General features: G+C 42.7%; 1 protein-coding gene across 4 annotated transcripts in view; it reads right to left on the bottom strand.

Annotated features, from left to right (window-relative positions):
* EFHC2 (EF-hand domain containing 2) overlaps positions 1-17790 on the bottom strand; it is a 189334-nt gene that overhangs the window by 89448 nt on the left and 82096 nt on the right. For all 4 annotated transcript variants that reach the window (XM_044235435.1, XM_044235436.1, XM_044235438.1 and 1 more), the window contains 4 exons: positions 13511-13734; positions 10365-10616; positions 7075-7188; positions 6560-6698 (listed from right to left, as the gene is read on the bottom strand). In XM_044235435.1, the coding sequence (XP_044091370.1) occupies positions 6560-6698; positions 7075-7188; positions 10365-10616; positions 13511-13734 (729 nt within the window). The remainder of the gene's footprint in view (positions 1-6559; positions 6699-7074; positions 7189-10364; positions 10617-13510; positions 13735-17790) is intronic.

Below are 17790 nucleotides of genomic sequence, written 5' to 3'. Positions count from 1 at the left end.
AGATCTTTGTGGACTATTTTAAACTCTTTCAAACAAAACACAGCAAAATCCTGGGAGGGTAGGTTTCATTTGTGTTTACAAAAACCACAGAACTCACTCAATAATCGCCATTGGTTCGAAAGAAAAGAAAAGAAAAAAAAAAGAAACTGTCTATGTCAAATAAGTAAACATTTATCTTTTGTCATCACACCCCCATGTCTGACTATTTTTCATTCTTCCCTGATTGTTCCAGTGATATGAAAATTCAAACTTGGAACTTTTTGCCACCCATCCCCTGTTTTAACCTGCAGCTTAGGCCCATCCTGCCCAGTCAACACTCACTCTTCAAATTCCTTTCCAAACAGGACTGACTCCTGTTTTGCCTCTACCTTCCCCAGGTACTGTCCTCTCCTCCTGCGTCCAACTTTTTCAGGCCTCTCTCTTTCCTCCAACTCAACCCCAGGCCATGGCACTTCCCCATGTAGTGACAAAACAAAACCAAAACTGCTCACCAGCCACCGCTCCGGGTTGCGCTTGTGACTGCCCAAGAAAAGACTACAATGAAAAGACTACCAAGTCTTTACTACCAAGAAAAGACTAAAATGTGATGAAGCAAAAACAAAAACAAAATAAAATAAAACAAAACAAAAAACATAAACACACACAAATAAAACTGAGAACAAACAAATACACAAAACTTTAAAGCTAACCCCTGCTTACTCACTCACAGGGGTTGTTACATGGAAATACCACTGATTTTCTTTCTGTACTTTTTATCTGTGAGGAAGGAGAGATGGACAGAGAGCTTCAGACATATCTATAACACCCTGGCAGCTTTCAGGCCCTCGTTTGTGAAGCTGTAGAATGTGTGAGAAGCAAGTGTGCTCTCCAGAGGGAAGAGAGGGTTGAACTGAGAGCTCCAAGTCACTTACTTACATTTGTCCCACCACAAAGGGCAAAGAAAATGCCAGGATCTTTCCGAAAGCAAAACACAACAAGAAAACAACTCATGCAATCTAAACTTCTACTCCTTCCCCAAGCTCCCATATCCCATAGGTAGTGCCATTCCGGACTCAGAGTAGTTCCATATAAGCAATGATTTCCTTTTCCACTGTCAAAGTCCTAGCAGAGGCAAGAGCACAGATTTAGAGCACACCTCTGTCGCTGAAAATGTGCATCAATGTGTCATTCAACACAACCTAACTCTTAAAATTGAGGGATTTTTTTTTTAAACAGATGGATCAAAAGGCTAAGGGTCTGCAGCTATTTCTAACTCTGATTTGAAGACATTTTCAACTTTCACATTTCCTTAGACCTCCTTATTCCTCAGCTTTGTGTGAAATCCCCTCGAGCATGATCCCCCAAAGAGTGCTATTCTATCCTAACAGAAACCGTTCACAGAAGACACACTGACAGAGAGAACGCCATCAGAGCTTTCTCGCTGGCTCAGTGAGAGCCAGCAGCCAGGCAGCCAGTACAGAAGTGACAGCGAGCCTCTCCTATTGCTATTTTTGTGGCAATTAAAATCTGGGTGATAAAGAGGAAAGTTCAGATCTTGGAATTAGGCAGAACTGCAGTAGACCCTATTGTTGTTAACCATGAAATCAAACATGCCACTGAGTGGTACCGTCATCATTTCAGGGAAAGGACCAGAGGCTGGCAGGGAAAGCTCAATGTGATTATTAGAAAACTGGGGCATGATCTGCTTCTCCTAACAGGGGACACATCCAGACGGACAACTCTCCATACTAATCTGAACAGTGTAACGGAAAGAGGATGCATACTGAATCACAAAGTAATTAAGAATGCATTCTATACCTCCCCCCCAAATTACAGGTTTTATAACCGCCTTGTTTTCTCAACTACATAATTTTTGCAACAGATTTAAGTAACAAAAGAACCAAGTTAGAGCTTTCCTCTGCACCCACAGTGCCATCTAGTGTATAAACGCCAAGGACGGTTCCACTCCACCTTGCCTCACTTTTTGTCCCGCATACATCTTTCTGGATACTCTGACCCAAGAGCTCATGTCTCTGGGTAATTGTGTACCTTCACAGGCTTGCAACTTGCCCCTGAATATGCTTCATGTCTTTGGTGTTCCAACATCCTAGCATCCTGCATGTTTCAGGTACTAAAAACTATTTATTGGATACATGAAAAATGACGTTTTTGTATACAACATCTTCCCAAATATCTTCTTCAACGGCCCTCTCCTGAACCCTGGGACACATCTGGCTTTCCAATGGTCTGATTCCTCGAATTCCAAGTGACTCGCACAAACATATATACTGCATGTCCAGCCATGATTAACTAGATTCCAAAAAATTTGCAGAAAGGTGATATGTTTCTCAAATGAATCTTAATGACACTTTACAGTGATCCACTATTTGCCATCTCAGTTGGAAACTACGCTGGAAAAAGCCTTCGATCACCTCAAAGTTCATCTTGTATGTTCTAGTAACCCGCATATGGACTCACATTTGGGGAAGCCTGAAGCTTACATAATTTGGGAGAAGCTCTTCAATACAAAGAATGCCAAATATGAAGACAAAGTCAGGTCCACGGCCTTGAACTGGGGCTCCTGCAAAGGAAGAACCCTAAAGCTCGAGCTTCATGAACCAGCAAATCCCCCTCTGCTTGTATAATACCCAGGTCAAATAATTTGGGTGGGATGTTCATTTCTGGGTCAAATCATTAGTCAATCACATACTTTTGAGCTGTAGCTAGAAAATCCTTGGGGACCATCGATTCCTCAATCCACTGTACTTCACAGGGGAAGACAAAGGGATAAAACTGTTCCACCCATTAAGATCATATCATGCAACCAGAAGCAAAGTCTACTCCATTGTTGTAGCCTGGGATGGCTCATCTGCTCACATGACTATTAAATTCCCATCTTGGATGTCCCACTGCTTCCTGCACCAGGAGTTCAGAGTTGATCAACAGTCCAGAAGTAATACTGCAAAATTAAAGATGCTTTAACAACTGTGCTCATCCTTCATGTCAGTACAGACTTGGAAATACTCAAGAGTAATGGGGAACGGCTGGTCTTTTACTTGTTGGTTGCCCCAGCTCCTAAGAATGGATGACCAGCAAGTCCTCCTATAACAAAGAAATAACCCAAGGCAGGAAATTCTAGGTAAGAGCTGTTTCCATTCAAGTCCCTGTTCCTTCAGTGAAAGAAACACATGCTAGAGCCCCTGGAGCCTCTTCTAACCTTTATGCTACAGGAAAGTCCAACAAGCCTCCATCTGCCAGTCCGTGTTCATCCACATGAAATAATGAGGGAGCGACATGCTACCGCCCAGCAGGTGAGCCAGGGCTGGCGGGATGGCCGATCTGCCTGGTGGGGTAGTCACACTGGAGTGTTTTGTGCAAGAAGTCGACGGAATTGCTTTCTCCTTAGAATCCTTAAATGCACAGAAGAATCTTCTCTTTTTAGGAGGCAAATTGGGTTTTACACCAGGGTACAAATAGCTCTTGGAAAAAAAGCACCTGAGGCTGCATTTACAAATGTCCCCTCTGGCTTCCTCTTAGGAGGTCCCTTCCTCTTAGGAGGTTGTGTGGTAAGCACTTACCAGCTCCTTCCTGTGGGGCTGCGGAGCGGAGACACTACGCATTCTACTGACCACAGTTATTGACATGGAAGGAAAGGTGACCTCGGGTATGGGCAGGACCTTGTTCAGGTCTGAGCTCCCAAAATACCGAAGTACAGTGTATAGAATTTGGTCTTACGAATTTGGAGAAGCAGAATGAATTATCAACCAAATGAAAATGTCAGAAGTAACGGTATCCAAGTAACATGAAGCATCTTAATTTAACCTTACCAAAAAGTCAGAAAAGGCAATGTAAAGATTATCAGAGAACACAGATTCACAACCCACCCACCCCTGCCCCCGCTGCATCGTGGATATAATTTCTAGTCATTACTTACATTAAGTACACTGTTGTTACTCAAGAAATGTTGTGTAATAATAGTGTCTGTTAAATGGGATATTTTAACATATGTTATGAGAAATATAAAAAGTCAGCGTGACTATAAAATGCATCATAATTTTGCATTTGCATAATTTTCTGTTTAAATGCATAATGCTCGTGTTATATTAGCTTTAAAGGCACAAACTGTTTTTTTTTTTACATAATACATAATCCTATAGAGTGAACAAAAGAAGTGAGCAGAAAGAAATTAAGCTCTAGGGCTCCACGGAAACGGACCATGGGTCACCTGAAGCAGATCCATTTGCCAAACATACAGAGTACACCAGTGAATTCACTCTGCCTCAGCAAGTTCCCTGCCAACATGTTAAGAAACTAACAGTGTCCCATGTCTCAACAGCACCGTGTCCATTTTACCAATTGCCACCTTCAGAGTCTCAAAATTAAGCTGACAGACAAACGCCCACCAGATGTTGGTCTCTAGGTTGCAGGGATCCTAGGATGGTTTGGAAACTTTGCCCCATCCTTTACACGAAGATAATCATTCAGTGGGACAGAAGTCAGTGTTTTGGGTTAACTCATCTTTTATATATATATATTTCAAATTTTAAGTAGCCAACACTGAAGATTTATTGGCTTTAAATAGGCACCGACATTTATAAGAAAACAAGTCTCTGGGGCACCTGGGTGGCTCAGTGGGTTAAGCCTCTGCCTTCGGTTCAGGTCATGATCCCAGGGTCCTAGGATTGAGCCCCGCTTTGGGCTCTCTGCTCAGCAGGGAGCCTGCTTCCCCCCCCCTCTCTACCTGCCTCTCTGACTACTTGTGATTTTTGTCAAATAAATAAATAAAATCTTAAAAAAAACCAACAAAAACCAAATTCTCCTATACAAAGACCTATGGGCCACTAGCCACTTCCTACAATAGCCACTATGCATTTTCCTGGATGCCTCTTGCTCACAGTCCCCAAAACCAATATGCCCAACGGTATCCGCAGATGAGGAAGAATGTTGGGAGACCCCACCAATTTGGCCCCATAGGGCCCACACATTTTGCCTAATCGGGCATTGCAGCTGCAGTGGAACAAATTCCCTTAATGTACTGAAGAGTGAAATTCACGTCCTTTTTTGTTCCAACGCTTTGTGTGTGGTACATGCCTTCTCCCACGAGATGTGAATTCCCAGGAGGAAGGGTGCCTGGTGGCTGTTGCTTAAGTATCCAACTCTTGGTTTCGGCTCAGGTTGTGATCTCAGGGTCTTGGGACTGAGCCCCACATCGGGCTCTGCACTGAATGTGAAGCCTGCTTGAGATTCTCTCTCCCTCTCTCTCTGCCTTTGCCCCCCACCCAGCTCTCTCTAAATAAATAAATAAATAAAATCTTTAAAGAGAAAGAAAGAAAGAGATTCCCAGGAGGCCGGGAATACTCCACAATGGAACACCAAGGCCTGTTAGGTGCTCGTCTCATTCTAGAGAAAAAGCACCTTGTCTTCTAGAAAGCTGTGGTTGCTTCTGGCCTCCATCTCATCCCTCAGGGAAGTGTGCTCACAAGAACACTCCAAGGTTTGGAGAGGCAGGCAGGAGTAAGCACTCCTACCTCAGCCAGACCCCAGCCTGGGAGGTCAGCAACTCCCGCCACCCCCACTTAGCCTAGTGCCAGCAGGTACCTGGAACAGGGCCCAGGAAGAGGGCAGAGCTGGCTGGCAGGTTTCACAAATGAGGGGTTTGTTTTTCAGGTCTCGTATCAGATCCTCTGCCTGCTTCTGTCATTCTCATAACACAATCCAATGTGCTATAGGTTTCCACTCTCCTTCCAGCCCAAGAACCTTTTTAACTCTGTAGCTCCTAAGTCCTACTACAATAACCTGTGCCTAGTAGGTTCTTAATAAATCACATGTCTTCATTCTGAACTGAACTCATCTGAATAGAACGGATACCCAAGAAGAGAGAAAGCTGGAAACGCAGCCAGGCTTCACCAGCAAAGGTAGAGCAAACTGACACAAGAGAATTCCCCAGAAAACTCAAGAAGCAGTATAACCTTTGTAGTAAGCAAGAATTCAGTGAAAAGAAAAGCATTCAGATTCCCATTTCAGTTGCTCAACCAGAAAACACTGACCCCATATTGCAGTAAGGCAGGGGGCTGGCTGTAAAGGAAAACCGAAGCCTCTGGCAGCAGGCAGGCAAGTTCAAATCTCAGCTCACCCCTCACTCACTGCACAACCTCCGACAAGTGAGCCCCTTCCAAGCCTCAGCTTCTTTAGCTCAAAGATGGAGGTAATGAGCCTAGAATCATTGTTAGGAATAAGGAAACCAACGAGTGCCCAACAGAGAGCAAATGCTCCATAAATGGTAGCAATTATGAGCTTAGACTTTCAAACCTAAGGGACGCCTGGGTGGCTCAGTTGGTTAAGCAGCTGCCTTCGGCTCAGGTCATGATCCCAGCGTCCTGGGATCGAGTCCCACATCGGGCTCCTTGCTCGGCAGGGAGCCTGCTTCTCCCTCTGCCTCTGTCTGCCTGTGCTCGCTCTCTCTCCCTCTCTGTCTGACAAATAAATAAATAAAATAAAATTTAAAAAGTAAAATCTTACGTAGGGGACAAAGATTCCAAGTTTTAAAATGTATTTTCTAATGGACATATGTTTCGCTTACCAATTCCATATTTTGTCTTATAATAAGTCTTCGTGAATTCATCACAGTCACAAAGCAGCACTTTCCTTCCCCACACGTTGATGGTGGCTCCTATGAACAGGTCATCATCTTTGTAAAACTCTTGATCTACTTTTCCTAGCTAATAAAAACAAAGGAACAAAGTGTGGGCACCACAGACCCTCAAAAGAGGTAGGCATCCAGTCCAGAAAGAAACATAATTGCAAAACCAAACCAAACCAAAACAAAACAAAAACCCATCCCTCAATTGTATCATTTACAACAGGATTTTAAAAATCAAGCCAAAACAAGCAGTCGGTGTTAACACTTGGAAACTCTTCTTTATACACACATTTAAGCATGTTCAGTATAGACAGACAGCGATGCGTTGCATATGCATTTATATAGCCATTAACTTCATTCACAGTCAATCCCCCAAGACAATCTGTGAGTCCCTGCACATGTCAGGTTCCAGGAGAGCCACACTGGAAAGAGCAACAAAATGTGAGGCTCCTTACCTTGTATTTATCCAACAGGTAGCCTTTGACTCGGTTCTCTCCCAAGCCACTGTACACATTAAGAACTGTTCGATCTGTTATTTGGCCTGGCTGATAGACTCCAGGTGGGCCGTACTAGAAGACAGAATGCAAACAAAGTGTGGTGGATGGCCTACTGAACACAGAGCCGGGAAGGGTGATGGGGCTCAAATGGGAAATACGCATTGTACGTGAAGGGGCGTGAACACTCCAAAATATGTCTTTTGGGTGTATTGATTATTTTGAGCCAGTTATTTTTAAGAAACGGCAGGCACAGGAAAAGCTGAGTACCAATTATCCTTCTGTATAAAAAAATGTACATCTATAAAGAAATCTCCATTTGTAAGAGTGTCCCTTCTGTGTACCAAGAAAAGAAAGCAGACTTGTACTCTCTAAAACCTCTGATTAATGGAAAAGACAATATAAATCTACGTAACAACCTTCCTCTTGTTTACTGTGCTTTTCTCCGTGACCCCCTATAACTGGTCTCCTTCCCACTTCCCCTGGCAGTTTGTTCCATCTTTACGAGGAGATGATGTTTAAGATGGTGGCTTTGGCCATTTCAGGGAGTTCCTCCATTTTCCTTTCCTTACAGGAGGTATGCAGGTAATTAAATATTTGTTGGTTTTTCTCCTGTTAATCTGTATTCTGGGTGTGTGTGTGGGGAGCACGTGGTCTCAGGCAAGAACCTAGAATAGAAGGGCAGAGAGAAATGTAGCTATCTTCTCCCTAACACAGCTCTTCTCGGCCATCACACTCCATGTACCTCTCTCTATACTTCCACACCCATCCTTCAAGGCCCTGATCAAGACCCGTTATTCCCCTGACCCTTCCCATGCTCCTGGCCTATCCCCAGTCACACCTCCATAGCACCTACCACAGGGTTAAAGCAGCCCTTGTGGTTCTCTAAATGCCTCATTGGCAGACATCTTTTCTCTGCACTCAACTACGAAATGCCCTGAGGAAGAAACCGTGCCTTGCCGTCTTTACTCAGCTTAGCATCCTGCCCAGTCCTGAGCTCAGGAAGCACTAGCTGGCGGCGAGACAGAGGCAGCGTGGCGAGGCACAAGAACAACAGAGCACAGTCAGCCTTTACCAGAAACCGCAGCCCGGAGCGACCCTCGATGCTCCTCGGTTCTGTGCACTGGGGGTGGTCCCAGCAGTTGCGGGAGCTTTGGGAAACCTCCTAACTAACTTATGCAAATTGATAGCGATCAGTTTCTCAAATCATATACAGATGAGAAATCTGAATCATCCCTGATACGTGCGACATAAAATGCCAAGTTCAAATGTGTGAATTTAGGAGATGTGGGGTGCAAGTAAGCCACGTAACAGAGAAAACCAGCGCTCTTGGAGCGCATTCTGTCTTTGCCGCTTACTAGCTACAAGACTTGGAGCCAGATATTTACCTTCTGGGAACTTCAGTTTTGTCATCTAGCTGTGGTAATAGTACTGACTCCTTGCTTTCGCAAAGGATGTTTGAGTGTCAAGGGAATACCTACTGCTATTTTCTCTCTCCCCCATGAGATCGTAAGTTCCGCGAATCAGGACTTAATCCATTTTCTTTCACGCTGTAACCTCAGAGCCGGCACACAGTTGACACTTGATAAATATTTGCTGAATGAATGAATAAATGAATCAAATGACGTCAAGACACACTGCAAATGTCAGGTGTGTCATTATTATCTTATAATTAGTGTATCAGTCAGAGCCATTCTAAAAATGGGCTTCCCAGGTATCTTTTGGCTGCCCGCTGTGCATACCCCAGAGTTCCGTCTGGGACAAATCCTGCCTCTTCCCTGCAGCCCAAGCAACACAGCATGGTTTCTGGCAGTGGGCTCCGAGAATCTGGGATAACCTCCCATGAGGACCAAATAGACATGGGTTGTTTGCATCAGAAATAAGTGTCACGGTAACCTCCTCAGTCACAATAAGAAAGAAGTTAAAAACTATTTTAACCAGGGACGCCTGGGTAGCTCAGTCAGTTAAGCATCTGCCTTCAGCTCCCGTCATGATCTCTGGATGGTAGGATTGAGCTTGGTGTTAAGCTCCCAGCTTAGCAGAGAGCCTGTTTCGCCCTCTCCCTCTGCCCTTCCCACTCCTAAGCACATGCTTACATATGCTCTCTCTCTTTCTCTCTCTCTCTCTCTCTCAAATAAATACATTTTAAAAATATTTTTTAAAAAATATTTTATCCAAGTAACAAATGAAACATAACACAGAGCTGTAAAAAGGATTTTATGTTTTCATTTGTCCTTATAGTGTTTTTAGGTTCTTAGTGGGTGTCTTTTACTATACTATCCTTTTACAGTTACTTCCAGGGGGAGGTCTTGTTACCAGCATTTTAGAGATAGGGAAATACACTCAGAGAAGTGACGTGACTTGCTGAAGTTCAGACAGCTTTTAAGTGGGAGACCCATAATTCTAACCCAGGTCTATTGTCTCTGTGCTGTTTCTGCTGCACCCAAGTTACATTAGCTCTCACATGGCCGTGAACGTGTAGAGATCAGTCTCACAACTCTCTTTTAATAGTAACAAAATGTAAAAGCTGTCATTGATGCTAGCTAATGGCTAGTTGGTGACTGATGGCTACTCTTCTAAGAGTCACTCTTGTGCATACACTTACAGGAGTGTGTGTGTGTGTGTGTGTGTGTGCATGTATGTGTGCATGTATGTGTGCATGTGTGCATGTGCATATTTGTACATTCACAACATAGACCAAAACCACGCAACTTCCTCAGTAGAATATAGAGGCCAGAGGCCAGTGCCCTACCCAAGGGCATGAGCAACTGTTTTTTAAATTATTTTTTAAGAATTATTTTTTTATTGGTGAGAGGGTAGAAGAAGAGAGACCCTCAAGCAGACTCTGCATTGAGTGGAGGACCCCAAGATTATGACCTGAGTTGAAATCAAGAGTCATACACTCAGTTGACTGTGCCCTCCCAGGCACCCCACGAGCAATTCTAACTGGAGAGTCTTTTACATTCAGAAGACTGATTATGAACTCTGTAATGAATATGTGCTTTCTCTTACATTTGACTTTCTTCCTTTACTTGCCTTCATTAAACCCAAAATATTCCTACCTCAATTTGTCATATCCTCTATGGTACTTTCACAGATGTATCTTAAAAGAGAGCACAAAATCAAGTTTTCTAGACACCTGTAATAACATATGGTGACTGATACCTAGGCCCGACATTCCAGACAGGGAGTGACGAGAGTCTTTGAGGTCACAGGCAAATGCGGAAAAGTGTTCTGTGTCTGCTGCTCACCTTAGGGAGCTTTCTTCTCTGGAGGAACAATGACATAGCATCCCGGCCCGAGTTGTGTGGTATCACTTCTTTGACTTCAATGGTATCATCAGACAGAAAGTAATGCAGAATGAGTTCCCTACGGTCCCCAAACAGCGAGGCGGAGTCGTCCCACAGGCAGAAAAAACGTAACACCTTCCTATCGTATTCAAGGAACTGTTTCAGGGTGTCAGAGGACTCATAGGGACGTAAGGGGTCCATGCAGTCTAGAGTCTGAAAACAGAAAAAAAATGTCAAGAATAGCACTTCTATGCAACCATTTCTGAGATGCAAGCTATCAGAGAATGTAAAGATATCTTGCCCATTGACTATGATGGGATATTTCTTTTTTTTAAATGTCAACACTAATGACATACATGTAGATACACCTACAGCAAGTTTTCACCTTAAAAATACAGACAATCAAGTAGTAGGAAGCATTTAAGATCAAACAGTAATCTAAAACACTAAAATACACTTTGTGATGTCTTTGAAAACTGGCTTTTCTCCAAGACTTAAAATGCTTAAGAACACACAAAACTAACATGTGGTGACAGAAATTAGAAGGGTAATTTCCTCTTTGGGTAGGGGACTGACCAGAAAGGGGGAGAAGGAAATTTTCTGGGGTGATGGAAATATTCCATATCTTGATTTTTGTGTCACTTACTAAACATACATTTTCCAAAACTTGTTGATTTGTATGCTTAAGATTTATACGTCTGAGCATATGTTAATTTTATCTCAACCCCCTAAAAAACCTGTTGTCTTTTCACTGAGAATTCATATCTGTATATCCTTATTCATCCAAAGATTTTTGTAAAAGTCAAAGGGAAGAAACATAGTCCCAGTTTTATTTTGCTTTAGAGCTTTTCCTATCAAGGATCTGGAAGGGCGTGGAAACAGAAACAGAGCAAATGGAGAACTTACCCAGCTGCACAGAATGGCTGTGCGGGTTCTGTTCCCCAGCCCAGGTATCCCCACTTCTAAGGGTTTCCTGGTGGAGCTCTATTTGCATGTTCTCAGCCCTGTCTTGGAGCAAAATTTCTCCCATTCTATCTGCTGTAGCGAAACAGAATCGTTATATAAAGGAGCACTCAGTGGCAAGGGAGAAGTAGTCCCATATCGGCTTATGTGATCATATTTGTCCATTCTCAAAACTCGGTATCTGTCTGGGGCAGTCTAGGCGGACACCTACTCCAAGATTGCAGGGAGACATTATGGCCTTCCAGAGGCTCTTATCCTTCTTCCTTATCCTGGATATTTAAATGAAATTATGGGACCTCTACTTTCATTAACTGAAAAATGTTTCTTTGACATTATAAGGCCTTTAAGAAATGCATTATTGATTATACACCATTGGGGCTCTTTTCAGTTTAAGTTTAATTGTTTAATTTTAACTTTATATTTGAAGGCAGCAAACACTGGAGAAGTAAATGCATTAAAGTCAATATAAAATCCTCTTATTAAACTCCTAATTTTCCACAGATTGCTATATTTATTGAAGAGCTTTCTCCCTGAGGGAGTAAATGTGAAAATGATTTTCTCAACCTGAAAGGAAATTAGTTAAAACATTTCTTGGCTGTTTGTGGTATTTATTCTCAGTTCCTGGCACAAAAGTTTTTTTTTTCTTCATAATCTATGAAATGGCACAGGGCTCTCTGTATTTAATATAATGCATCACCATCCATAATCACTATTGTATAATACCAACTGTTAGCAAACGAGCAAAGCCATATGCAAAAGGTGGTAATTCGTATGGACCTGTTCTTTCAGGTTCTCTCTTCTCATTGTAGAGACTTCATGTTTATCTAGGCTCTGTCATCTAGAGCATTTGTAAAAAAAATAAAAATAAACCCAAACTATAAATCTGCTCGTATGCCAATATGCACAGGTATAATTCCAAAGAAACTTCACCTTAAATATTCCAGGAGCAACAATACATATTTCTCAGGAGAGCTGCATGCCTACAACATTAAAGGATAACTCTGCTGGGGCCAGGAGGCGGGAAGAGATGAATGACCCTACACGCAGCTTTCAACAAGAGCTCAGAGCAGAATTAAAGGAGGATTTTATTCTAAATTTCATGTTATCTTTCTGCAAGGACATTAATTACAAGTTTAAGAAACAACAGGAATGAGACTAAACTGATCTATAGGGATAGAAGTGAGAACAGTGGTTCTCTCTCCCTGGGTGGGAAGAGTGATTGATTGGAAAAAGCCAAGAGGGAAGTTCTGGGGCAATGGACACATTCTGTGTCTCGACTTGGACTGTGGATTACATGGGCATATGCATTTGTGAAGACTCATCCAACTGCGTGCTTCATTTCTGTGTATTTTACTCTGTCTAACCATACTTCCATAAAAAAAGAGAATGACAATAAAGAAATTCTGGGTAGGCAGCAAAAGATTTGAATTGAAGTCCTCATAAGAAGACTGGCTGGGTATGTGACCTTCCACCTGACAACCCGCCCTTCTGCGTGTTCAGATTCTTCTGTTAAAAAAAAAAAAAAATTCGGGCCAAGGGATCATTAAAAAAAAAAGACAACTTTAGAAAGACAACAATACTACTACGAACACTGTTCCTGCCTCCCTATACTAACTGGGGTCAGACCTGGAAGACAAACATCCTTTTACAATAGGATACATCAGAATCATGGCCCTCTCCGTTCTGCTAGAACATTCCTACACCTGATGCCATCATCGCTAGAGCTGGAAGTCCTGGGGAAGAAGAAAAAAGGTATACCCAAGGTGTGCTGCAATAAATCAGTAGAACAGAAGCAAACATTTTCCCAGGGTTAGGCAACCAAAATGGGGAAAGACAGGCCAGGTAAGAGTGGGCCTTAGAGCTTGTCCCATGTGGGCGACTCACTGAAGACTCCTACTGTCTGTCTGGAAGGGAGAATCTCCATGGAGAGAAGTGGGGGCGGGGGCAGTGAGTGAGGCTTTCCTGCCCTCAGGTCAACACCTAGAGTTCCTTCCAGTCGAAAGGGGATTAGGACAACTCCAGTGACTATGACCCCGAACATTCTTTCACGTCTGTGTCAGGAGTGCAGATACCCTTTACTGACTCTCCTTTTTGGTTTCTCATTCGGAAGATACCAGCTCACAGATATATCATCAACTCCTTACCTCTCTCCGTAACTTCATGTAAGGATCTTCTGGACACTGTCCTGGGGAGTTTAATTTGACTCCCATTTTCCTCAAAAAGTTTTTTGTGAACGTATCACAGTCATAAATCTTGAATGTCCGGCCATAGAAGATGATGTCTGTGTTGATATTGAAGTGATGCACAGTATAAAACTGATCTTCATCAGGAGGAGGGAGTGAAATCCGATGACGCCGGATGAAAGTCCCTATGGTATGGAACCAAACACAGCTGTTTCATCAGGCGGCTAACGAAGAAAAGGTCACAGCATGTCTCCGTAACAGCCCTGAATGCCGTCCCACAACAGGGAAGTGGGCAAAGGGCTGGTTCTTGGAGGCAGCATGATTATGTTCAGACTCTGAAGGTACCTGAGGGAACTGAGATTTCTGAGGTCCATAGGTACTGACCAGGCTTGCATGTTTGTTATTAAAGTTGCCTAAGTGGTACTAACGTACTTTAATAAATCGTAAAGACTAGGAAAGGAAGAGGGGCACAGAGAGGGTGACCTAATGGGCCAGACACTGCCATCCTGTCTTCTTCCAGAACAAGCACTCAATGTGAGCACACTAAACAAGGCACTATGACCGCAAAGCAAAGTACTCATGAAAATGCATCCTCTCGGCTCAAAAAAAAAAAAAAAAAAAAAAAAAAAAAAAAAAAAACCTTATCACCTTCAGTATGGTAGGTGCCAGCACCATAATTTGTAGATTCTATAAGCATGAAAGACTTCATGCTGCTCAGAAACTGCATGGCATCTTCTTTGCTCTACCAAGCTCTTCTCCTCCTACCCCCAACCACCCCTACAAGCCTCTGGTTATCAGAGGCTTCATTGTTTTATTTTTTATTTTTTTAAAGATTTTATTTATTTATTTGACAGAGAGAAATCACAAGTAGACGGAGAGGCAGGCAGAGAGAGAGAGAGAGGGAAGCAGGCTCCCTGCTGAGCAGAGAGCCCGATGCAGGACTCGATCCCAGGACCCTGAGATTATGACCTGAGCCGAAGGCAGTGGCTTAACCCACTGAGCCACCCAGGTGCCCGGCTTCATTGTTTTAGACAGCATTTTTGCCAAAGGTTCTGGATCTCATTCTATCTTTTACTGCTAACCCTATGGTGCCCCTTCACTTCTACTCTTGAGAATACGGACCCAGGGTCCCCAAGTGGTGGTTAGCCACTGGCACTGAAAGGGTTTGCTCCCCAGATGAGCGTGCGATCTACACCACACCATACCAGCCAACTTACCCAAACCCTGCTGAAACCTGTTGTCAAGAACTGTTTAGAGTTTGAGATGAGATTTTATTCTACTTGCAAACTAACAAGGTAGCCTGTTGCAGGTTCATGGATGTTGGTAGAAGGCATAGATTGCCTTGGTTAGAGATAAATTCACAGCAATAACAGCAGCCAGAACACCAGCATATTTCACACCAGTTTCCTGAGCCTCAATTCCCACGGGATGACCCAAGAAGGGCTGAGTAACTCCTGCCCACGTGGTGGGGTATGTTACAGGAGAGGAGCCCTAAGCGTAGGAAACCCAAGCCTTAAAATGGATAGTAAGCATTCCTGATTTTTTTAAAGATATTATTTATTTCAATCTCAAGTAGGTGGAGAGGCAGGCAGAGAGAGAGAGAGAGAGAGAGAGAGAGGAGGAAGTGGGCTCTCCACTGAGCAGAGAGCCCGATGCAGGACTCGATCCCAGGACCATGAGATCATGACCTGAGCCGAAGGCAGAGGTTTAACCCACTGAGCCATCCAGGTTCCCCTCCTGCTTTATGTCTCATAGGGAGACAGGACCTTTATTAGACTGGACAGTAAGCATGTCTTGTCCTCCCTCTGTTCTGGAAGGAGACACCGCCTCTTTCTCCCACGGCCATGAGCAAACCTCCCCTTTATCTTCAAAAGCTGTTTGCTATAGAGACATCCCTGAAGAGACAGTCCAGAACAAAGAGCAGGCAGTGCCTCTACTTGTTAGATGTACCCAAATGCAAGATACCCACAGAGAATGGTCTCTCAACATCTGTGACCAACTTTGGCCTGAGAATCTACTCCAAGAGTAAAGGGAAGAAGAGAAAACGTGAGCAGAGCAAACTGAGGGACTAATGGTTCAAGTCCAAGTGGCCTGTGGGACCTCTGTATGAAAGCATTTTAGGATAATGAGGTCAAGCAATCTTGTTCCTATTTTCTATGGCACCAAGAATGGCACCTTTTCCTTACGTCTAGAAATACTTAGAAATTATTCATTGCTATTCTTACAGAAATTTAATGAGTATCTTTATGTGCCAGCAACTGTGTTGAACTCTGTTCCATTTTTCTCTTCATCATCTTTTCACTCTGTTCAGGCAAAATGAACTAAAATCATTTTCATCTTCTTTTCTCTGTAGCAATTTTTAATTACTTGGTACATTAAATTAAAATAATAAAACTATAAAATTAGAACTGGCCTAGAATATTTTTAAATGTACTACATAAAAGATGATATAATTTTACTGCAAAAAATTGTACTTCAATTAGCCTTTAATTCATGCCACTGAAAACAGTATGCAAATTATTTAATCATTCAAGATTAGACATTTAGAATAAATTGCATACTTAAACATCTATAAAAGCATGGGCATTTCAGGTATTTTCAGAAACCATTATATATCTCTTTAAAAATACTTATATTGTGACAGTTTTTAAGATATATAAAATTTATTCAACAGCCAGGAGCTTGTTCAGAAATTCCATCTACTTTGTATTTGTACTTAATTATAAAAATTCAAATAAGCAAGTTGGTGCTGATTTCCGTTCAGTAAGACTTTGAATAAGAATCTTCTATTTTTCTAGGTGGAAAGAACCGGCCCACCTACAGAGCTTTCAAATAATAATAATCAGAATCATCATCCGAGCCCTAGGATATGCTTTCATATATATTTTTCTCATTTAATCTTCACTAATCCCATGAGGCAGATAATTCACGAAATATAAACATTCAGTTTATGGCCGAGAAAAGCAAGGTTTGGCGTTGTTAAGTAACGTGCTCAAGGTCACACTCTAACAAATGGCAGAAGATCCTGGACCTAGATTTTCAGGCTCTAAGTAAATACCAGCCCTTTCCAGGGTGCCCGGCTGTCTCAGTCAGAAGAGCACGTGACTCCATCTTGGGGCAGGAGTTTGAGCCCCATCTTGGGTGCAAAGACTATTTAAAAATAAACTCTTCACAAAATAAATAAAAACCAGCCTTTTCCACAGTTTGCACTGAACTATGTCTCACTGAACTACAGCCACAGATTACTTAAGTGAAGGAGAGGAGGGAGTGTTAGAGGCAAAACAGGATAGAAGTGGGGAAAAGAGCTGACAGCCACCATGAAAAAAAGAGAGAGAAGATGGAGCTGCTCTTCCCAAAGACCAGCCTCTCTGTTCTCTGAAGGCAATTTTCTGGAGAGGGGCACACTTGCCCACTGTCGCAACACCCCCTCCAGGGCCAACACCTGCCCCTCCCCCACCCCCGAGGCCTGCATGCCCTCACGCTTCCTTATGTATGCTCCCACAGTTTTCCTAGAGATGGTTCTCCGAAGAGGCCAGAGAAGCTCCGTCACCACTCATGGGCTGAGAAGAGAAGGCAAACCTAACTAAACAAGACAATTTTTAATAATAAGAAATCCAAAGTCACAAGGCCATGTTAATCAGAAAACTAATGTGGGCCATTTGAAATAGACAGTTGCACCTGAGAGCTTTCAATGGTGTCTTCGTGGCCATCTCTCCACTGTGTCCTTTGGGGGGGTCGAAAATTTCTATTTATTGATATTTGTGTGTTTATAGTCCTCCAGGATAAATGGCAGAAACTCCACCAGCAAGAATGTGATCTGGACTATCAAAGAAATGGGCAGGATGGCACGTATTTGGCATGCACTGAAAAGAACCTGAGATCATCAATTATATAAATAAAAATAATGCTAAAAAATGGAAAACCAAGAACAGAAGTACCATATCTACCCTTTAAATTTTTAAACATTTGCCCTCCTGACTGCCCCATAAAAACAATTTGGGCAAATGTCCAGGCATCGGGTGCCTGCTTTTAAGCTCCTCCTGATCTTCCTATTTTAAATCTCTCTTCCTTTTTAAAGGCCCTGCTATCTGATTATACTCTGCAAGCTTTAACTTTCTAACATTTCCCTGTGGTTTAGATCAAAATGATGATATATCCATTTATGTTTAATGCATTTTCCTTTCATTCAGTTGGGACTTGCTTTAGATCTTTGCTCATACCACTAAATTTGGCTTTTAGAA

The sequence above is a fragment of the Neovison vison genome, chromosome X (assembly GCF_020171115.1).
Source record: "Neovison vison isolate M4711 chromosome X, ASM_NN_V1, whole genome shotgun sequence".
Taxonomy (NCBI): domain Eukaryota; kingdom Metazoa; phylum Chordata; class Mammalia; order Carnivora; family Mustelidae; genus Neogale; species Neogale vison.
Note: the sequence above shows the minus strand (reverse complement) of the source record. Positions and strands in the feature narration are given on the sequence as shown.